This window comes from Rutidosis leptorrhynchoides, chromosome 2, assembly GCF_046630445.1.
Source record: "Rutidosis leptorrhynchoides isolate AG116_Rl617_1_P2 chromosome 2, CSIRO_AGI_Rlap_v1, whole genome shotgun sequence".
NCBI lineage: Eukaryota > Viridiplantae > Streptophyta > Magnoliopsida > Asterales > Asteraceae > Rutidosis > Rutidosis leptorrhynchoides.
Genome location: NC_092334.1, coordinates 673223279 through 673247510, shown reverse-complemented (window position 1 = coordinate 673247510; position 24232 = coordinate 673223279). Strand labels below are relative to the sequence as shown.

At 33.3% G+C, this 24232-nt stretch overlaps 2 protein-coding genes across 5 annotated transcripts; both read left to right on the top strand.

Annotated features, from left to right (window-relative positions):
* Positions 1 to 434: 434 nt before the first annotated feature.
* LOC139893933 (S-adenosyl-L-methionine-dependent tRNA 4-demethylwyosine synthase) lies at positions 435 to 5971 on the top strand. 2 transcript variants are annotated; one of them, XM_071877135.1, is made up of 9 exons: positions 435 to 1422; positions 1520 to 1635; positions 2168 to 2343; positions 2476 to 2666; positions 2777 to 2863; positions 3011 to 3168; positions 3563 to 3773; positions 3880 to 4028; positions 5601 to 5971. In XM_071877135.1, the coding sequence occupies exons 1-8, from the start codon at positions 544 to 546 to the stop codon at positions 4018 to 4020; spliced, it is 1959 nt and encodes a 652-aa protein (XP_071733236.1). In that variant the 5' UTR covers positions 435 to 543; the 3' UTR covers positions 4021 to 4028; positions 5601 to 5971. The 2 variants fall into 2 exon arrangements, with proteins under 2 accessions (XP_071733236.1, XP_071733237.1); XM_071877136.1 differs by having other exon boundaries at positions 5598 to 5971.
* A 3720-nt stretch (positions 5972 to 9691) lies between these two features.
* On the top strand, positions 9692 to 13048 carry LOC139893932 (uncharacterized protein At1g01500-like). 3 transcript variants are annotated; one of them, XM_071877134.1, is made up of 3 exons: positions 9692 to 9864; positions 10330 to 11045; positions 12591 to 13048. In XM_071877134.1, the coding sequence occupies exons 2-3, from the start codon at positions 10359 to 10361 to the stop codon at positions 12822 to 12824; spliced, it is 921 nt and encodes a 306-aa protein (XP_071733235.1). In that variant the 5' UTR covers positions 9692 to 9864; positions 10330 to 10358; the 3' UTR covers positions 12825 to 13048. The 3 variants fall into 3 exon arrangements, with proteins under 3 accessions (XP_071733235.1, XP_071733234.1, XP_071733233.1); XM_071877133.1 differs by having other exon boundaries at positions 9692 to 9880; positions 10333 to 11045; XM_071877132.1 differs by having other exon boundaries at positions 9692 to 9880; positions 12591 to 13047.
* Positions 13049 to 24232: the final 11184 nt, after the last annotated feature.

Here is a 24232-nt window from a genome sequence, read left to right as displayed (position 1 = left end):
ACTTATCAGATAACTATATTGTTTTTATTAATGTAAAATATTAATAAAAAAGTAGTAATTTTATATATGGGAAGTGATTCTCACACACCACTTTTTAATCCATCTACACTTTTATTTCAAAAATTCACAGTTTTACCTCTAAATTTTAATTTAAGAAATTGAACTTATAATATTATTTTAAATATAATTAAGGGTATGATATAGTAAACTAAGTGTAGATTGATCAAAAAGTTGTGTGTGGAGAACTAGAGATCAACTTCCTATATATAATCCTAAATAATTATCAAATCACTTATTGTCATTCACAACTAGTTTACTTATAAATCATTCAGAAGCATTAGCGTTAAATCAAGAGATTATTCGATCAAATTACTAGTTTTTGCTAGTTATCATACGGTATATATACGGTATCATACGGTTATTTGGTTGATGTATTGTTGTCTTTTTACTAAAAATCAAGTTTTACCAACGCTATGATCATCGTATTAACACAACTTCATACAAACACTTGATACTTCCGTACACCCACGCGCCACCACAACAATGCCTACCGCCGCCGCTACTCCCACCGCCGCTGTAACCACCACCACCAGCGCAGCACACATCACAATCCTCGCCATCCTCACCGCCACCACCGCCTACTGCTTCTACAAATCCCGAAGTCTCCGCCGCCTCAAACACTCCTCAAACCCTAATCTCACCACAACACCTCAAAAAGGAAAAATCATCTTCATTTCCGAAACAAACACTTCCAAAACCCTAGCTCAACGTCTACACAACAAATTAATCACAAACAACCTATCATTTGACCTAATTGACGCTACCAATTACGAACCTGAAGACTTGCATAAAGAAACCCTAGTTTTATATGTCGTGTCCACGTGGCAAGACGGTAATCCACCGGCGAACGGTGTGTTTTTATCAAATTGGTTAAATGAAAGTGCTGAGGATTTTAGAGTAGGATCATCGTTACTTAAGGACTGCAAGTTTGCTGTGTTTGGTGTTGGAAGTAGGGTTTATGGTGATAAGTTTAATGAAGTCGGAAAACGTTTTTCGCGCGAGATGCGAGCGCTTGGCGCGGTCGAGATTTTGCCATTTTTTGAAGGAGATGTTGATGAGGGAGAGTTAGATAAGGTTTTTAGTGTTTGGAGTGAGGATGTGATTAGGGTTTTGAAATCAGGTGAATTCAGTGGAAATCCGAGTGATTTACTCGAAGGAAATAATTCAGTTTATGATTATGATGATGATGATTATGAGGATGATGATGAAGATGATGAAGTACAGAGTGATATTGTTGATTTAGAAGATATTGCAGGGAAAGCGCCTTCGAAGAAAGATATGGGAGTGATATCAAGTAATGGGAAAAAGAATGGGGTGAAGGAAATGGTGACTCCGGTGATTAGGGCTAGTTTGACAAAACAGGTAGATTTAATTTTATATATGGTTATTAGCTTACCTTGTTTAAGTGATTACGGTTTTAATTGTAAGTGTTCATGTTTATTGTTTGAGTGAAATGCAGGGTTATAAGATTATTGGTTCGCATAGTGGTGTTAAAATATGTAGGTGGACGAAATCGCAGCTTAGAGGTCGTGGAGGTTGCTATAAGCATTCTTTCTATGGAATCGAGAGTCACAGGTGCGCATTAGATTCGTTGTAGCATCTATATGGAATAATTCTATTATAAATTTGGCAACTTGCTATAATTTTCCATAAAATTGTGTTGGGGAATTTACTTGTTGATGTGAATACTGTCTATAGTAGATACGTAAATGGTTGATACTGTTGAACTCTTTCAACATCTATAGGTAGTTGATCTGTTATGCTGTTATTTTTTAGGACTGTTTAACAATGGCTCTATATTTTTCTTCTACTGTTGCTATAGATGTAGCAACTTTGGCTCGTTTTGGTTTTGGTTTTGGTTTGTTTTCTAGTTATGTTTAATCTTTTACGGGTCAAAGGGGTCAATAGTAACTAAAAATGGAATCTAAAATGCATAAAACTCTTACCAATAATAGAATAGATGTCAACACATTCGTGTCCAACTAAAGGAATTAGGAAATGTAGTTGATTTTATGCATTTGGTAGGCAATTGTGACATTTAAAGATGAAATTGTTTATTCAACATAATTGTTTTAAAAATTTGAATATTTTACTTTTATGGTAACAGGTGTATGGAGGCAACACCAAGTTTGGCATGTGCGAATAAATGTGTTTTCTGTTGGAGGCATCACACTAATCCTGTTGGAAAAAGTTGGCAGTGGAAGATGGATGATCCTTTGATGATTGTTAATTCTGCTTTAGAACAACATAAGAAAATGATTAAGCAAATGAAAGGAGTTCCAGGTTGGTGTTTCGTATCTGCATTATAACAAATTACAAAACATGTTCTAATTATTTGGAAACTACATAACAGGCCCGTAACTTGTAGAAACTACGGATCCGCCCCTGAAATTTTTAATTTTTTCTAATTTACAGGTGTTACATCAGAGCGCTTGGCAGAAGGCCTGTCGCCCAGGCATTGTGCGTTATCACTCGTTGGGGAGCCAATCATGTATCCCGAGATCAATACACTTGTTGACGAGCTCCACCAAAGGCGAATTTCTACATTTCTTGTGACAAATGCACAGTTTCCTGAGAAGATTGCGTCACTAAAACCGATTACTCAGGTTTGTAAAGCATTCCCCTTAACTTTTATACATTGGTTTATGAGTAACTATGAGCGCATTGCTGTTTTTTCTATATGTATTTACTCGGCTTCCTTTCTTGAGGTGTGCAGTTATATGTTAGTGTTGATGCTGGAACAAAGGACAGTATGAAGGCGATTGACAGACCACTCTTTGGCGACTTCTGGGAACGGTTTGTTGTATGTACCTTCTTTGAACACTAGAAACTGACTATTGATAATTTGTTACATAATCTAATGTTAAAACAAAACCAAAATTGATTATTATTTTTACTGAAGTAAGATGTTTACATTGTGTTGCATTATTAATGTATAATACACATACAGGATTCTTTAAAAGCTTTGAAGGATAAGCAACAGAGAACTGTGTATCGTTTGACACTTGTTAAAGGATGGAATGCAGAGGACGTAGATGCCTATTCTAGCCTCTTTGCCATTGGAAACCCTGATTTTGTTGAAATCAAAGGTGTTACCTATTGTGGAACGTAAGCACTTTTCCTGAAATAAAAGCTGCCTCCTTCTCTTGCATTCCTTATAATTATTCTTAGAGGTGGCAATTTTGAGCCATTTATTTATGAATGGGTCAGTCCAGGTCAAACATGCAAAATAAAATAATCGGAAATGTGTTGATTGGGTAAGATACACTTTAATTGTTTTGGAAATGGAAATGCATAAGACCTCTTAAATGACTTCTAATGAAATGGTATATCTTTTCTAAGCTTTTGTTATACAAGTTGCTTTAGAAAAGTGTTTTGTCTTTTAGCTCAATCAGATCCATTTCTACCCATACCAAAAGATCACGTGTTTTGACCCATTTTTGTCCCATAGATCTGCCCCGTTAGTAGTTACGTTGCTTATTATAACCGATAATTATTGCAGGTCTGCTACATCAAAGTTGACAATGGAGAACGTGCCATGGCATGCTGATGTCAAAGCCTTTTCTGAGGCATTAGCCGAGAAAAGCAACGGAGAGTATGAGGTTGCTTGTGAACACGCTCATTCATGTTGTATTCTTCTAGCTAAAGTTGACAAGTTCAAGATTAATGGTCTGTTGCACACATGGATAGATTATGAGAAGTTTCATGACTTGGTTAGTAGTTTTTTTTTTTTTTTTTTTTTTTTTTTTTTTAATTGTAAGCATTAGATTTTTTTAGTGTATCTAATGATCTTTATTTTTATCCAACATTAAAAATCAGGTGGCTTCGGGAAAATCTTTTGGAAGTAATGAGTACATGGCTGTTACTCCATCATGGGCTGTGTATGGAGCTAATGAAGGTGGGTTTGATCCAGACCAGGCTCGGTATAAGAAAGAGAGGAATCATAAAACTAGCCGCTGACTCATCAGGTGCGTCCATCATGTGATAAATATAGAGGTTGCAAAGCGGCGGGTCAGGTTATGGGTCAGAAAAGAAAGATTGAAAATTATTATCATTATGTAATTAAAGAATGTCTAAAATTATAGTAATGTGGAACAGGACTACATGTGGTTTACGCATAAAAAAGTGCACTTTAGGAAACTTTTGACATGTTTTCTTTTAGTCTAACTCCTTAATGATGCTTGTTTGACTCCTATATAAAGATAAAACATAACCAAATCAACTCATTTATAAAAAAACTGGGTAAATTTTCTACGCCTGTAGAAAAGGATCATCACAATCGTATGTGCATAAATCTTCAAGTATTTATATAATATGATTAGTAAAGTGCATAATTATAACTTCCATTGTGTGTGTATATATATATATATATATATATATATATATATATATATGGTAGGATCAAGAGGGAAGTAACCATTCGGGGGGAAGCAAAAACTTTTTTTTTTGGTTTTTTGAAAAAACTTTGTTCACGAACATTAGAGATGAGATGAAAATATGAACATTTAGTAGAGACACTTCGTGATAAATGTTTTTATTTTGGCGGGAAAACGTTCGAAGAAGTAATATATAACAATTATCGTGTTTTTCGAGTGTATTTTGAGGTTTTAGCTATTGGGGTTTAGATATTAGGGTTTATAGGGTTTAGATATTAGGGTTTAGAAATTTAGGGTTTAGGGTTTAGATTTAGGGTTTAGATTTAGGATTTAGATTGAGTTTTTAACACGAACGGTTTAGAGTTTAGGGTTTAGGGTTTAGGGTTTGGGGTTTGGGGTTTGGTGTTTTGGGTTTATTCCATAAACCCAAAACACCAAACCCTAAACCCTAAACTCTAAATCGGGCTAAATTTTACTTCACAAAACATGAAGAAAAAAAACGTTCATATTCTTCACGAACAATATTATCTTGAATGTTATTTTTGTCGATCGTTTTCCCGCCTAAATAATAACATTCATCACGAAGTGTCTCTTCTAAATGTTCATATTTTCGTGTGATCTTGATGCCGGAAAAAAAAAAATTCAAAAAAAACGAAAAAAAAAAAAAAAAATTTGCTTCCCCCCGCTTCCCCCGATTGGTTACTTCCCCATTGATCCTGCCCCTATATATATATATAATGAATAATCTTTTAGGATGTTGTCTATTTAAAAATGTAATTTTCATGACATTTGATCCATGTAATCCATTGAATATATACATAAACTGAACTGTAAATGGGTCACTATGGTCATCTCTAAATAATATCTGCACAATCATATTATGCATATATATATATATATATATATATATATATATATATATATATATATATATATATATATATATATATATATATATATATATATTATAATGAATAATCTTTTAGGATGTTGTCTATTTAAAAATGTAATTTTCATGACATTTGATCCATGTAATCCATTGAATATATATACATAAACTGAACTGTAAATGGGTCACTATGGTCATCTCTAAATAATATCTGCACAATCATATTATGCATCTAATATTTTCTGAATTCTTAATGAAATATGTTTCTTTAGCAGGTTGAAAATTGTGGCTTCAAAAGCAGCAGGTTTGTTTTGTCTTCAATCTCTGCAATCAAGAGAGCTTGGTATCCATCTGGGCGTCTTTCATCTTTTTTGTAACCAAATATTAATCCCATGGTTCAAAATTTTGGCTAAGCTTTCTTAAAGTTACAATTTTGCTAGGGCTTTTAGTTTTTGTTGAAAGGGGTTACATCTATTATCATTATATAAGCATAGTTATATAGGCCAGTTATCTCTACTATGTTTACAGACTTAAACTAGTGTTATACTGTAAGTTTTACTTATAAGTGATCATTATGCAAATACATCCAGTATCATGAACTAGAATATTAGTTACGAATTTGGTCTTTGTGGGATGTTAATGATATGGTTAATATAATCCGTTTGTTTGATGTTGCTTTCAAAACTATAAATCATGATGCTTTGTCATTGCACTCTTTTAATATAATGGATCAATGGATGATGCCCAATATGATTGATTGTGACGATCCAACTATCAACCTCAATCGAGTCAAATTAGATGAAATCCGTTATAAATGTACTTTCATTGCATGCAACCTCTGTATATATTCGACTACCAACAGGTGTAAAAATTGCCCATACGTAAATCTCTCTCCTTTGTGACGAGTGAAGAAAAACTTTCGGAGGTTACAAAGGTTGAAAGGGAAACAATCACACCAGGTGTTGGTTTCTTTCTGACGTGGTGGCGCGAAAAGATGATTCTATATGTTGATTTCGATGTGAGGGTTTTTAAATTTGTGATGAAAATGTAGCATTTGATAAGGAAATGTATACCGATGGTTTTGTCATTTTGAAGACCTGGATGGTGTAAATGCGGTTAACAGCTACCATGGAAGTTCGGTGTCGTTTACATGTGCAATATTAACAGTCAACTCTTGTCCACTTTGTTCTTATAAGACATTTATCCTTATATGTGCATAGTCATAGACTCATAGTGAATTATAAATCACACTACATACATACAGCAAGATGACTGTATAAAGTCTTATTGCTAGGGATGGCAAAAATACCTCTACTCAATGGGTAAACCCGAAACCCGATATTATTGGTCCGAGTTTGGTTCGGGTATACGGGTTTAGGTTCGGGTATGGGTATAGGTTTACATTTTTCCGCAGGTTCGGGCTCGGGTTTAGTTTTAAATAAAAACTCATATACCCGACCCGTATGCCCGACCCATATACCCAATTAGTTTATTCAATATATTACATTGAAAGTTACAAACAAATACCAACCTGGACTTATATCCTACTAGCCCACTTCATAAGATCCACCAAAATGGACAATAAAAACATGCATACATTACATCCGAGTACATACATGTAACTGAGATTAATCCTTGGATGCTACTATGAACAAGTTGCACAACAAGATTCTTTAACATTTAATTATTTAACATTTTAATCTCAGTTAGTAATGTAGCTTGTAAATTCTTTAACATTTAATTTAATTTGATTTGAATTAAATGGTTACCCGATTATCCGTGGGGAAATCCGTTACCCGACAGTTAATTAGTTAATGGTTACCCGCCGGGTATGGACCCGGGTTTGGGAGTGAGTTTCTTAATCGGGTTTGGGTTTGGTATTGCCTATACCCGACCAAACCCGACCCGATGCCATCCCTACTTATTGCGTGGTTTAACATTTATTATTATTATTTTATTATTATGTATCAAAACAGAATGGTGATTTTTCTGTCATACCTAGTTAAACTTATTTTAGGTTGTTGTGGATCACAGATATTCGTATTAATCGAACAACACATTGTTTATAGTTACAAACCTAGTTTGCCTATTGGTTGTTTTATTTAACAGTTGTACGAGATCACCCAGAGGGACTTAACCACTCACGCGTTCATCTCCCGCAGTTGCATAATTCGCCCCCAATTACTGCCCAGAAGGAAATCCGGACCTATCCAAGGGCATGGGCGGTAAAACCCCCCTCCCCCACTGCCCCCAAAACGCGATGTGCGGAAGGCACCCTTGGGTGGAATTCGAGGGTAAAGGAGCAACTTTGTGTGCAATGTTGCACCCCACGGGAGTCGAACGCCTGACTCTCTATTGGTTGTTGTGGATCACAAATATTCTCAACTATACTAATTCTTAATGTGATAATATGCATACGGAGTTAAAAGACGAACATACGTATCACATCAGATTGATAATCAAGTTATAAACATTCATAGCAAAACATTCATAGCAAATAATCAGACCGGGAATGAAAAAAACATCAAACCAAATGAAACTGGCTTTGTATTTAACACAATTCCTTGAAACAGATTCTTCGTATGTTCCCATACTACACCGGTTCAATACAACGTATTGCCGGACTTGAAACACTTACAAATGATTCGAAGCGGGGAGACGGTTTTTGTTACAAGAGGAAAACTGGAAAAACATATGGTATTTGGTGCTACAAGTGTTCATTGCGTGTGTGTTTTGCAATATCATAAGGTTTGTTTCTAGTGCAAAACAAGATCAAGAAGGAAACTGGTTGAGTCAATCAAATAATCCTCACCCAAACTTTAATATGAGTAACACAACATCTTAACCTAGCTTAGAGTCAATCAAATATATATCACCCAAAAATTCCTCTTTGGGGCGATGTGGGATCAACTGTCACTTCAATCACATTGTGCACTAAACAAGCAACTTTGAAATATGATATCTCATTCGCTTTTAATCCGTTTTGGACACACCTTAGTTAATTTTAAAGCCCTGGTCAAAGACTACAAAACCCATCAACTAGTTTTTAATGTATATCATTCTATCATATATTAAATTGTGTCAAAATATCGGTGTAACGAACTTTTTAACCAATTTTTCTAATAGTAAGGTGGTACGGTCTGTTTTCGAGTTTTTTTGTTCTTGAGTATTTTAAGAAAGAAAAAAAATGAAATGAAGAATAACGAAGGGAAGGAAGTGAGATCCTTCCGATTTAAAAGAAACCACTGGCGATAAAATTAAGCGCGATTTTTCTTTCACTTTTTTCTATTTCGTTCCTTAGAAAAACTCATAAAAAACAATTTTTTCTTTCAAAATCATTTCTTTTCTTCCCAACTAAAATTCTGAGTTTCTTCTTTTTGTTTTTAAAACCTTTATTAGCTTCCATCATTATATTTTTCTTTTAAAAGTTTAAGAATGCACGTACAAAAGTATTTTAATATAGGATAATATTAGTATTTTTAACAAACTCGACGAACTCAACCTAATTTTGTCTACTAATACGGAGTATAAGAAGTTTTCTAAGACAGCCCGCAATTGTGACTGTGACTTGATAATGTTGAATATTAAAGTTAAATAGTAATGAATGTTATATTTGAGTGTTTTGGGTGTTGTGGTAAATTATGATAGGAAGTTTGCTTAGAAAATAATAATTAATAATTTAATAATTATATAAAGTGGTATTAAATTGTGATTGGTTGAAAAGAAATCAAATGCCCCATAAAAATTCCGTTAGAAAATGTGACTGTGCAGCGTCAGTCCTAACCCTATTAGTGGCATTAACGGGCGTTAATTTTTTCAACTTGTTAGAGTTTGGATTTAACGATCCGTTGTGTATGGTCTAGTTTACCCTTGAATCAACTTTTTTTGGGCGAAAATAACAAAAACTTTATAGCAACGAAAAACGTTTTCGAAAAGAAAAAGAATTCAACAAGAAATACAAACGAGGATCTGATGAGGCTCGTATCTAGAATGCAGCTAACTAACTAACTATTTAGACTGAGACTCACCTAACCTAAACCGAGACAAAACTAAGAAACTAAAAGCAAACAAATACAACAAATTATGAGTACAAAAGATTATAAAGAGACACGAGGCCAATAAAAAGAACTCAAATATCCTTGATGAACAAGTAACTTGTATGTTATTTACTTGCCCAATAATCCCGGGATGTTTGAACCGACCATCTTTTCTGCTGACCCAAATATTATTATTGTTTGCTAATTCTAATTTTTGTTGTCTGGATAAGTTCCCCCTTTGTACATCACCATCAATATACAGTGTATTCATATTCATAGGCGTATATAGATACAGATATTTTCTTATTCCAACATCTGGGTCTTGTAGATATATATGCAATCTTTCAAGTAGCTCCGTTTTCTTTAAATTGCACCCAAAAAGTTTCAATCTTTTTAGGGTTTCAATCACAAGGAGATCTAAAGCGATTTCTTGATAGCGATTAAAGAATTAACCCGTGGCTTGTATTTGATTACAATATCTTTTCAAAGTGGGTGGCCAGAGGTATACTTTATCTTGGGTAAGTTAATTTCATTAATTGTTAACATATTTGTTTTTGGTTTATTTTGTCTTTATATTTTTTGGATTTTATTGACACTTAAGAATAATATTACTGATTGCCGACTATCAATTAAGCATTACATACACAAAAATACACGCCAATATTATTATTAATAACAATATTGGGTCTGTATGCTTGTTTTCTGGTGTGTGTTATATATGTTTTTGCATAGATTATTAGTATGTGCTTTTGTATTTGTTATTTTGTGCTTTCATGCTTCATATCATCATATCAAATCATGTGTATATGTAAATGTAATATATAATATATGTGGTGTCTGTAGACTATAATTTTGTGTATTCGTTTAGTTAAGTGTCAGATCAGAATATACATCATAAAGATTAAATTTTTTGCTATGACCTGTTGATTCAATTCGATCGTTGAATTTCAAATGTTTGTTTCTGTAGCAGGGCATGAGGATAAAGCTCACATAAACATGGAGAATTCAAATGGATCGACGAAAAACAACCTTCAGATTATCAAATATCCAAATCATCAAGCCTACACATTCGCAAAACCGTTACTAGCTTGGTTTGATATACGCGTGTTCTATGTTCGAATTAGCAATTTTATGGTGGAAGGCTACACACCTGAATATCTTACTCTCAGTCATATACCGTTAGACCCCGATACTATCCTCGAAGTCAACAAAAAAAGATGCAATCTTGACTCACCTGGAAGTTCGTGTCGTCTAAAACGAAATCGAGTTGACAAAAAGTTTGAAGAAGCTACGTTTGTGAGTACGGATAGTATAAGATTATCGGGGAGTGTTAAATTTGATGTTTTTGATGGTGAAGATCTTGTTATTTCGGGTGTTTTGGAGATGTCGAAAAGTAACAACGGTTTTGATGCTGAGAGATGGAGTATGAAATGTGAATCGATGATTGGTGCTAATTCTAGGGTTATGAAGGGGAAGAAAATTACGGCTTGTGATTCGTTGTTGCCTATGATTGAAGTTTATGTTGCAGGCTCGTTTATGGGTTCGCCTATAATCTTGACCAAGACTTTGCAGATTAGTCAAAGGAAGATGCAAAATCGAAAAGGGTTGTTGGATCCGATTCCAGAGGGTGAGGTGGCTGAATCTCGAAAAGATGTTGCAAACGGACATGATCTTGATCTTCAGGTACTTATGGTGTTAGAAGAATGTGTTACATGCTTATATATGTGGTTAAGGTCATTTTTATTGGTTAAATTATTCGTTCATATATTGGTGGTAAAATGGGCGAGTCGGGTAACGAGCCAACAAGTGTAGTTTCTTGGTTGAAATACTTTAGATAGTTGTGATCTGAAGCATTATGTCTGATTTTCTTAACTGATTATGAACAGGGTATGGGTCAAGTATGTAACATAAAATATAGTATTACATTTATTCTATAAATTGTTTAAGTAATGAAATTTAGTTGGTTGTATGATCAAAAATACCTTTTATGACAGTTGACCCATTTTACTTGTTTGACTCATTAGACATGCTTCATTCTTAGGTAATTGTGTATATAGACACACACAACTCGAATCGGCCCATTCATAAGTAACTGGGTCCAAATCGCCACCCTCTGTTCCTTACTATTCCGTATATTTGTAGGTCCGAACATTTTTTTTGTTTTTATTTATGATAGAACCCTATAATGAATGAAAATATGTTTTTTTTGACAAAATCATCCATTTTAGTGATTTTTCTTGATCTGTTTTGTTAGTACAGTGTGTATATTAATAATTTCTGGTAACAAAGTTACCCATTTACGGCTCTAGTTATTGAGTCGACAACAAGCGTCGATTTATTGACGACTTAATTGACTCTTAGAGCCTAAATTAAATTTCAGGCAGGATTTAAAACCCATGAAAATTTGATTTTACCATCTTCATGGCGTCTCAATTTTATTTTATTTTTTTAAAATTTTTTTCCTACTTATTGGCCGGAGGTCCACTCGGAAGCAATCTCTCTATCCGTCGACTAGAGAGAGATGACTTTCTCCACTTTTGAGTGTGTTTTCACTCTGGGTGGAGAAATGACTTGTCTTTATTTTCGGATAGGGGAAGGATTGTTTACATCTCACCTCCCTCATACACCACTTATGTGGTATTGGTTTTGTTGTTGTAAAGTTACCCATTTATAACAATATATGGTCTTTGCATTTATAAGTAATAGGCATTAGTACTCTTTTGCCTTATCGATATTTCAAGTTTCAAGCACTATTTTTAAATCGAGAATATATGCCATTTATTTAGACTTGATATAAGATGCATAAGATTTAGCTTAGTTAAGCTATCATTTCCTCTGTTTTTGGTTTGGTTCTTGTTGAAGAGTTTCTTGTGCACAAAGCATGGTTGGAAAAATCGCTACTCGGGAGTTCTCGGTCGGCACTTTTTAGGGAGATTTCGGCAACTCGGGCGAGTACTTGTATATTGACCAAGTTTGACTTTGACCAACTTTTGACCGACCTTTCCGAGTAATCCCGAGTTTTGGCGGAGTTTGACCGATTTTGTGATTATTCCTGAGTTTTGGCCGAGTTTGACTGAGTTTTGACCGAGTACGGAGTATTCAGGTTATCTTTATTAAATGTATACGACTTTAGTATATACTAGTGACCGTTGTAGATGGTTTATAACAATAAAACCAATTAATCAAGTTTATATGTAATGACTAATGACAATCTGTTGGGGCATGTAGGAACCTGAATACGGACCATACAAGAGTGAAAATGAGTATGACTACAACAACAGCTTGCATTGGAATCAAAACGAGTACATGGAAGGTGAAGATGGAGAACTCACATGGTTTAATGCTGGTGTGAGGGTCGGTGTTGGTATAGGCCTCGGGATTTGTCTTGGTGTCGGGATTGGTGTTGGCCTTTTAGTTCGTACGTATCAATCTACAACTCGAAACTTTAGAAGACGGCTTTAGTAAGTAATTCTAATCGAGTTTTTTACTTTTTTGATATGTTATAGTGTGTGCTGATAGCCAATTGGAATGAGTAAAACTACATAGATTATAAAACATTTGATTCATGTGTTTGTTTATTGAACATGTAATCGGTCTTTGTATATAGATTTTGTTGATCCCTAAAACTTTATTACAGGAGTAACAGGTTTTTGTGTAATACATGAGATGTATATCTTGTATTATTGTTACCATATAATATATATTAGCCATTTATCCATCTAAGTAAAATAACTTGTTAGATTATATGTTATAAATCTTATAAGATGCATTAAGCATTGGTTCACAATATCTTAATTATTCAGAGTCATAACTCATTAGTTAAAAGCAGCAAAAACACATAGCATTCAAGATATGATCCACAAAATATAATAAACTAACACAATAAAAAAGAAACAAAATAACAAAACTAAAATGTCTAATCTGCATATCTCTTAGTTTTAATTGTCTAAAAAAAAAAACCTGCAACTACCACAACAACATTGCACATATCTCGCCACCTCATCGCCTAGAGCTCTTCATCGGATTCAGGTGGTGGAAGCTCATTCAAGTCAAAGTTTAAAATTTTAGATTCCGAACCTGACAAGCTGTTTGCGTTTTGGTTAACCGTCGTTTGAGATGGTCCTGGCTGATCACTTGGATTGTGAATGCTAATTGCCTGACCCATTGGCAACTCCTTGTGACCCGTTTTGGTATCTTTGTTCTCTCTACAAACAATATTCGTGATCCGCGGGACCACTTTTCTGGATGATCCAGGTTCCAGGATTGACCTTTTCGCCTTTTTAGCCCACTTGTTATCACCACTTTCGCACCTCGAGTCTATCTTAACCCCGCAACTTTTTCTCTTGCCGCGACCAGAAACTTTTTTGGCTTTACCTTTATGATCTGAAGGAGCACTTATCTGATCATTAGTCTGCCCTAACTCAAACATTAAAGTTGCAGCTGATGTAGCCTTTTCCTTTGAATTATCCCCAATAACGCCTTTAGTTATCGCTCCCTATATATAATATATGTCATAATCATTAGAACACTAACAAGGTTGATATGTTCCGTTGTCCAAATTTTATGAATAAGTACAACTCTCTCCGTCCCATTTTAAATGACCCCTGGAATTTTTGTTGATTAAATATCGATTGGATAAATGTCAGTTTTGCCCATTTATTTTAGGTAAGTTTGACTGATTTTTTTTTATATAAATGAATGATTGAGAAAAACAAATGATGACAAAATGAGGAGTTTAATAATATTTAGTATTAATTTTTTGGAAGTGGACAATTATTTTGAGACAGATATAACCACTAAGGTGGACACTTAATTTGTGCAGAGAGAGAGTAATAAGAAGTAATTGAATACCAATTAATTTATAACTATGAGAAAAATAGAATGCTGAAATGAAAAGAACAAAAATACTACTTGTACCTTTTTCGGTTTCTTGCTATATGTGGAGGTAGTTTTAGGTTCACCGAACAGACTACCATCGCTAGATGAGGAACTAGACATATCATTTTGCAGGTACCCTGTTTTAAGCTCGAATTCTTGGGGATCCTAGAAAGCAATCGATAATATTTCAGTTTCTGTTAAACATGTGTTTCTTATTTTTGTTTTGTCGATATCTAATTTAATAAGTTTCTTTAAGCGCGTCTAGAAGCCAAGTAACTAAAACAATGATAAAAGTTTCTAAGTTATCAATCGACGAAATTGATATAAAATCAAATACCGTATCACTCTCCAAGAATGGAACTTTATGAGTTGTGACACCTTTATAACTCTTACTTGCAGCTTCTGTGCGCTTCCTATTCGACAATGTTTTGCTTTTGGTTGTTGTACCTCTTCCCTATAGATTATTAATGACTACTTGTTATAATAAAGTCAAAACTATATGAAATTTGTTTAGAAATAGAAATAACAGCTAACCAAAAATCAATGCTTGATATATAAGTATCACCTTATTTAAACCATAGAAATTTACCGTTTTAGTCCTCTTGCCGAGAGCAGGGACTTTTTTGGCTTTACCCTTATGATCTGAAGGAGCACTTATCTGATCATTAGCCTGCCCTATCCCAAACATCAATGGTGCAGCTGATGTAGCCTTTCCCTTTGAATTATCCTCAATAACAATGCCTTTACTTACAGTTCCCTATATATGTTATAGTGTCAAAAGTTATGAGTAAGTAGTAATAAGCAGTAACTGATTAACAACTAATTAATAATTATGGTAAAAATTGAATGTTGAACTGAAAAGAACAATATACTACCTCTTTCGACTTCTTGCTATGTTGAGTAGTAGTTTTAGCTTCACCGAACAGACTACCATCGCTAGATGAGGAACTAAACGTATCATTTTCCATGTATCCTGTTCTAAGCGCTGCTTCTTCAGGATCCTAAAAAGTAATCCATGTGTTTGTTATTTTTGTTTTCTAGATATATATTGTGTTAAGTTTTTTTAAGCGCGTCTAGAAACCAAGTAACTAAAACTGCATTTTGATAAAAGTTGCTAGCTTGTCAATCGAAGAAATTGATATTAAATTTAAATACCGTATCACTCTCCATGTATGGAACTTTACAAATTGGGACACATTTATAACTCTTCCTTGCCGCTGTTGTGCGCTTCCTAGTCGACAATGTTTTGCTTTTGGTTGCTGTATTCCTTCCCTGTAGATTATTAATGATCGTCAGCTCAATAGTCAGTGCTGATAGTTTACTTGTTAGAAATAAAGTCATAACTATATGAAATATTTTAAGAAATTAATTAACAAATACTTGTCTTTCAAAAAAAAAAAAAAAATTTAAATTAACATCTAACCAAAAATCAGTGCTTGATATATGAGACCACACGTTATACTGACTGACGTGGAGGCAAATTTTGTATTTTTGGAGGAGAGAGAAGATTTTGACCGTAACGTGTCAATGCCAAATTTTAAAGTTCTGTTATGGTGAATGTCAAATTTGAGTGTCAATTGAGTGAAAAGGTTTTGAATGATGTAGTCAAATATGATTAGAAGTTGTGTGAAAATAAAAAAAAAAAAAGGTAAAAAAATGAGGTATCAAATTTTGCTGTTGAATATGTGACGGACGCCTCAAAATAGTCAAATTTGATGCCCCTAAAATAGTCAAATTTGATGCCCCTCAACAGGCGTTAAAGGCATAAAAAATTGACATGCCACAGTCAAATATAAATGTGACGCCTTGTAAAGTATAGTCTAAGTATTATTTAATTTAAACGATTGAAGTTTACCGTCTTAGTCCTCTTGCCGCGACCAGGGCCTTTTTTGGCTTTACCCTTGTGATCTAAAGGAGCACCTATCTGATCATTCGTCTGCCCTATGCCAAACATCAATGGTGCAGCTGATGTAGCCTTCCCCTTTGAATTATCCCCATTCACAATGCCTTTACTTACAGTTCTCTATATATATCATGATGATAGATTATAAAGTATAACAAGGTTGAGATGTTATATTGTTAAAATTTTATGAATAAGTACTAATAGTATAAGTAAATAACAACGAATCGATAAGTATGAAAAAAAAAGAAGATAGAATGCTGAAATGAAAAGAAAAATATGCTACCTTTTTCGGCTTCTTGCTATATGCGGAGGCAGTTTTAGCTTCACCAAACAAACTATCATCGCTAGATGAGGAACTAGACGAATCATCTTCCAAGTACCCTGTTCTAAGCTCTACTTCTTCATGATCCTAGAAAGTATACGATAATATTTCAGTTTTCGTTAAACATGTGTTTGTTATATTTGTTTTGTAGATATATCCTGTATTAAGTTTCTTTAGACGCGTCTAGAAGCCAAGTAACTAAAAGTACATACTGATTGGGGAGTTGATATTTTTCCTCATACTTTTGATGAATCCACTCATAATTATGATCAACATGTATGTACAATACAAGTATCTAATGCATGATATGGGTGAATTTATCAAATACACAAGTGGTAATATCATTTTCATGATTGATAAAAGTTGCTAACTTATCAATCGACAAAATTGATATAAATCAGTTACCGTATCACTCTTAATGAATGGAACTTTAAGAGCTGAGCCACCTATAAAACTCGTCCTTGCAGCTTTTGTGCGCTTCGTCTTCGACAACGTTTTGCTTTTGGTTGTTGTGTCCATTCCCTATTGATTATTAATGATCGTCAGCTCAAATAAAGTTAAAACTTTCCGAAATATCGTTAGAAATTGAATAAGCGACTAAGCAAAAAACAGTTCTTGATATACAAGTATCATTAAATTTAAACGATAGAAATTTACCGTTTTAAGCCTTTTGTTAGCAGGGGAAGTAGTTGATCTAGCCTTTCGGTATCCCAACAGAAGCTTTCCTCCTGGTTCCAACCGAGTAAACGTCACTGAAAGAAAACAGTATCAATTATAACATAAAATATAACAGGTAAATATAAACATTACTGTTTAATAATATGTAGTGTAGTAACTCATAAGATCAATCACAAGTGACAGTTGTTTGTTTACCTGTATCGCCTTCACAAAAGTTCATTTCATCGACGAAAGGCTTAAAGCCTTCAATTACATAAATTCGGCTCCTTAATTGTTGCCGGTATCTAAATTGAAAACACCATTCTCTCCCTATAGTATCTTGGATGATAATCGGTTGGCCCTTAGGGTCTTCAAGTGTAGGCAAGAAGTCCTATAATCCAAATTGATAAAATTATAACATGATTATTAATTTGTAACATTTGAACCAGAGTGATTCTGGACTAGCGGTACCAAGGAAACTTATCAACCTTAAGGTTGTGAGTTCGAATCCTGTCGTGGACCAAAAAAAGTCAGTGTGTTTGTAGCATTTGTATACTAACCTCTGCAAATTTCTTGGGCACGATAAAGCGATCGCTATCTCTAGCATCACTTTTTGTTAACTTTTTCTCAAAAAGAAAAACGATTTTCGCTTTTTCACTGTCAAAAATCATAGATGTTTAATTATACAACTAGCTCGTTATGTACTAATAAACGCATATTAGAGAAACGAAAGAGTAATTACCTCTTAGATATCGCCTTAAGTTCATCATTTGTCGTTATTTGAGCTTTAGTACTTGCTGTTTTTCCTTGGTATGCAAGAGCGGATGATGAAGGGGTAAATCGTTCAGACGCATTTTCTTCATCGTCTATTACTGTTGTTATTGGAACAATAGCAACACGAGTGCTAGTAGACTTTTTCGTAGTCCCCATAGAAATTGGTTTCTTCCTTTTGTTTCCACTAGCCAAATGTGGATCAACAGGATCGGTTGATCGTTCACAATGTGGCTCGGACACATTTTCTTGATCAGTTGTAGAATTTGTTAGCTGAAGAAAAAAAAACAATTCATTTAATAAAAACTGAAAGTTTAACTCTGAGCAACTTTTGCATAAACAATTAGCTAATGTTTTAATCAACCTTACCGGAATTGTATCAGATGGTTTACAAACAATACAACAAATTCCTCTTGGTTTCAGATTGTCATATAACCGGCGTGAAGCTAAGCACCCAACATGAATTTTCTGCAGTCGATTAAAACCATACAACATTTATCATAAGAAAATGGCATTTCAGAGGTGGCATTTTTTACCCGTTTACTTGGAAAAAAAAAAGTTTGGCTCTTTAAAAATTTGGTTGAAATGGAATAGTGCAAAAATTACAAAAGGTCGAAAGTAATTACAAAAAGCATATGTTAATTTGTTTAATCGGTTTGTTTATGATGTAATGTAACATTAGTTAAACAAATTTATGTGCCACCTTCATTTAAGTTTGTTAGTTACTTAATGATGATGGATCTTCACTAACCTTTCCACAGAACTTGCAGGACCTCCAAGTTGTTGAATTTTTATGATATATATCACAAAATTGACCAACGTCAAAGGAAACGCTACAGTAAATTGAAGAAGAGTTAGTACGATTTGTAATCTTTAGTATGTAAGATACAGTAAGAATCAAAAAAGAATAAATTGATTGCTTTAAATGGATCATGTAGAACCTAACCACAAGCATGTGTTGATGTATATACATATATATCAGTGACGGAGCTTGAACACTAACAACGAAGGGGTCAAAGTAACTCAATCAAAACATATAGTCTCTTATATATAAACTAGTTTTTGAGCTCGTACGTTGCATGACTACTCAAAATCTGTTTAAAGATTAGTTACATAAAAACATATTTTTTTCTCTAGCGATCTTGGTTCACAATAATGACATATAAATAAATAACGACACAATAATGAATATATATCGTAAGTGGTCTACTAATTCACAAGTGGTAATTAATCTATACTCGTGAGTTGTTAAAAGGATATATGTGTTCTACTATAATTAAGCATATTTTTCTAATTGGTTAGTTACAACAATCTCTTAGAATTACCCGTACTGAATTGCTCTCATTTTTTTTTATTAATTTCTTTATTCTCTAATATTGTTATTAATCATTTATTTAATGAATTTTAATAACAATCATTGAGAATTTGACAAGTGTAAATTCCACTTGTCATTAAGCCCTAAAAAATGGTTTTGTTGACAAGTAAGCTAAACAAATCTCTTTTTTATATAAGTATATAGATAGGTTCCATAAACTTTAAAATAACGTAGTCCTTACAAGTTCTAATTTTAATTTGCCGGGGCCATGATTTGAAATTATCAAATTTAATCCTTAAAACTATAAAAAAATTACTAGTAAGGACATAAGTTTTTGGGGACCATGGCCCACCCCAGCCTCTTATATCCTTCGTCAGTGCATATATGATTACATATTCAATTAGATAAACAAACCCTTCCATGTTAGAAAAAAGCATATTCCGGTAACTCCCAAGGGAAAGATATAGTGAGGACTGAGGGCAGACAGTGTGTCTCTGCCACATGTGTGAAGTGTGTGCAACTGAACAGGGGCCCGAATTTTATATGGGTCCAAAATTTTCAAAGTCTTATATGATAACACATTAATTAATTTATATATATTTTTTATAAATCAAATCATGAAAAATTCATTTATCATACAATTTAAACGCATATTAACTTCTTTTTAATTGAAAATTTTTGGTAATATATATCTTTTCATATGTGTATTATAAATTTAGCATTTATAAGGGTTATTTTTTAACTCTAGAACGGGCTCCATTAAAACAGTAAGACAACCCTGGCAGGAGGGGTGTCTTCTCAACTTTCAATACCTAACATATATATACTTATAATATTTTCAAAGAAATGAATTAAATAACTTATACAAATGATTGCCCCCTTAAAATTAAGTAACAGCAAGGGGAGTGGTGCGCGTCTCACCCCCGTCTCACCCCTGCTCCGTCGCCAAGCCCCGTTCCAAGCAAGTCAGTTGCCCATGCGACGTGTTTTGAGGCTGCGTTTGATTACAACAAAAAATAAATAAACAAATGTTTAATATATATACTACGGTTTTTTGTGACAGTTATTTAAAAAAAAAAAAAATCTTTTATATATACAACTCATATTCCCAACTCATTTCACCCAACCAAAATCACATTCTTTCATCTAATTCTTCTTTCATCAATTTCAATTTAATTCTTTAGAAAATGAGTAGTTCCAACGAAGAAAATGTGATGAACGCAATGCAAACTATTTTTGTTTATCGAAATAACATGTTAATTCCTAGAGACTGTGAGGAACAAAATGAGACTGAAAGCTCACTAGCTGGATCAAGACGAAGACGCCGCTGCATTTATCGTGATCGTGTAAAGTTGCACAATCGTTTGATGAAAGATTACTTTGTTCAAGATTCGAAGTATCCCCCTGAATATTTCAGACGTCGTTATCGAATGTCACAAAGCCTTCTTAAACAAATAATTGAATGTATACTCTCTTACTCTACTCGTCCTGATGCTATTTTCAACAACGTCCCGATGCACATGGTGTTCCCGGAGTATCTACTCATTTAAAAGTCGCGTCTGCCATTCGTCAATTAGCATATGGTGATTCACCGGATCTATTTGACGAATATTTAAAAATTTCGGAAAGAACATCACGTGAGTCTTTGCAAAAGTTTAGAAGATGTACTATAGATTTGTATTCTAATGTGTACATGAGAGAACCAACCGAGGACGATATACGTCGGTTGTATCGTAAACATGAAGAACTTCACGGCTTTCCTAGAATGCTTGGAAGCATTGATTGTATGCATTGGGCTTGGGGAAAATGTCCAAATGCATGGAAGGGCAATACACATGAGGCGATCACGGTTACCCGACAATCATGTTGGAAGCCTTTGCATCGTATGAGAATTGGATTTGTCATGCATATTTTAATTTGGCAGGTTCGAACAATGACTTGAATGTCCTTAATGCATCTCCATTGTTGATAGTTTACTAGTTGACACGGCTCCTCAAATTCCATACGAAATTGGAGGTGTTGATTTTGATCGATGCTACTATCTTGCCGATGGGATTCACCCCTCCTGGGCTTCTTTCGTTAAGGGATTCTCAAGTGTTGTTGATCCAAAAAGGACATACTTTACAAAGAAACAATCTGCAGCTCGTAAAGACGTTGAGATGACATTTGGAATTTTGCAAGGTCGTTGGGGTATTTCAAGACAACTTGCTAGGGCATATAGCGTCAACGCAATCAAAAGAATCATGTATGCTTGCTCCATATTGCACAACATGATAATTGAAGACAATGGTTTTAACATCGCTGAAAATAAATCTTACTACTTGCCGGTCAACAACCTACAAGGATCAACTTGGTACGAAAGGTGTGATTTATATGCTGAGAAGACAAAAGAGCTGTGTGAGAAAGACGAGCATGAGTATCATCGACATACTCTTGTTTCGCATCTATGGCATAATCGCGAAATAATTTAGGAATTGTGTTGTTTTAGGATGTCTCATGCTTTTTTTTTTTTTAGGAATTGTAATTTTTAATTATTTAATGTAATGTGTGAATTTTATTTTTAATGAAGTTATATCTATTTATATTAATTTTTATAATTATATTAATTTATGTTATATTTAAAATCATTAAAATAATAATAAAAATAAAAACTGACATAATCCAAGTGATATAGGTCACCACTCCCCACTTTTTCTGACTCAGCAAGTCAGCCCTGACATGCTAAGTGATCTGAATCACCACTCCCAGTACTCTAATCACCCGGAGCAATTAACCAATATACTTTATATTTCTAATTTTTTGTCATGTAAAACAAATAATTAAATTCCGCCACTGCATATAACTCATAATACGCACGTCAAATTTGTGTACAAAAATAAACTTTGCATTTTATTTATGTTTAAACTGGAATTAAGAAGATCTTACAAGCATGGATCGCAAAGATAGGCGTAGCCACCTTGGTATTCCCATCCTTGCCTTGGGATATCCATAACTTTCCTACATTTGTTGTTCGAACAAAATGAAGATGCATCCATTGTCTCCATATGAGGATCCTAGACAAAGTTCCTGTCAGTAAAACAGACTTCAAATTAGTCGCAAACTAAAACCCTAAAATATCCGATTTGTTATTGATTGTTCCAATGAGGAAGAAATATAAGAGACATTGAGGGTATCCACACATATGGTAAACAAGCTCAGTAATTTACATATATATTAGTTGATTGGATATATTTTTTTATAGATGTTAATCTAGATGTTGGGATTGTTCATACTTGATGTTGTTGACTTGTTGGTTTTTGGAACGGCAATTTATATAGTTGATGTTGTATACAAAAGGACTTGTGATAATAGACTTTGACATTAATCTTTGATTATGGCTTCTCAATCTCTTTTTTGAGTTAATTTTGTAGATATGGAAATTTGACAAACCAAACATTTCACTACTTATAAATGAACTTTATATGTAGTATATGATAGAGTGGTGTAATTAAGTGACACATTTGCTTTAGCTTAGCATTGATAAAGTTTTTGCCAAAGACCATGCAACAAGCAGAAAGAAGAAAAAAGAACTACAATAATACTACTTAATCTCACTAAATGGTAGAGAAGACCTCCCTCTCGAGAGCAGAAATACAAACTTATAAAACTTAACTAGGAGAAGGTAAATAAAACATGATACAAAGCTTGTCTACAAGTTATATGGAGTAATAAAAAATATAAAACTTGCAAGAAAAATAAGCATGTACAAGTATATTACACAATTATTAACTATGTTTTGGTGTATAAATATGTTGGAGTAAGTTTGTTTCAAACGAGAATATAAAAACTACGAGAACCAAACATATTATAGAGATGTTACACGTATATATAAACAAAACAAATTACATATTACATATATATGTGTTATTTTAATAGCTTAAACTTTTCAAAAAATTGTATACTTTTATTAAAACTAGTCTTGCATTCTCAATTCTTTGTATTCTTTTAAGTTTAATAGTTGATTCTCAATAAATTACATACATGATATATCTATTTAATATCTTAAATTTGACTAAAAACTAATTGTATAAATGACTTTAAATGTTTTTGGATAAAATACAATTGAAGAAAGGGGCGGATTCATATTAAAAGTTACGTGGTATTGAACTTGTATAATTTGTTGAAGTCTACATGTAAACGTTTTGGCTTGTACCAAAGTTGACAACTTATTCGAAATTAAACTTAAAGAAGAGAAATAAAATGAAATAAAAAATGTCACACCATAAAAATATAAAATGCAATTACTGTATCATATTTGAAATATTCAGGATATATATATATATATATATATATATATATATATATATATATATATATATATATATATATATATATATATATATATATATATATATATAAAAGAAAAATTCGGTCTGAAGTTATTATATATATATATATATATATATATAAAATATAGTTTAAACTTTTACAATGATATAAACCCATTTACATCTTTAAAACATAAACACAGAGGAATCAATATTTTCCAAAATGAACAAATCAAAAACATTTCAGGATTTGTAAGAAAAATTCGACCTGGAGTTGTTATTATTGTTATACGTATAGTTTAACATTTAATAAGAAGTGTGATATAAACCAACTTACCTCTTTAGTACAAAAACATAGCTAGAGGAATCAATATTTTCCAAAATGAACAAATAAAAAATCTACCATATATCATAACATGAATCAATAGATATAATGATAAACGTAGTATTTAATTTAAAAAAAAAAGATTTACCCCGAATATATATTATATATAGTAAAAATTAACAATTATAGTATAGAATTATATATAAACTCACAAATATTATAAGAGATCGGTTGATCCAGCGAAGAGACTCCGATTGAGATGAAAAGCTAAATATAATGATAAAGAGAAAAAGGTACGCATGTAAATTCGTTGCGCTTGATCAACTTTTGTTGACTTTAATCAGATAATGTGTATTGTCTATATCACTTTTCGAACTAAAGTAAGAAGAACA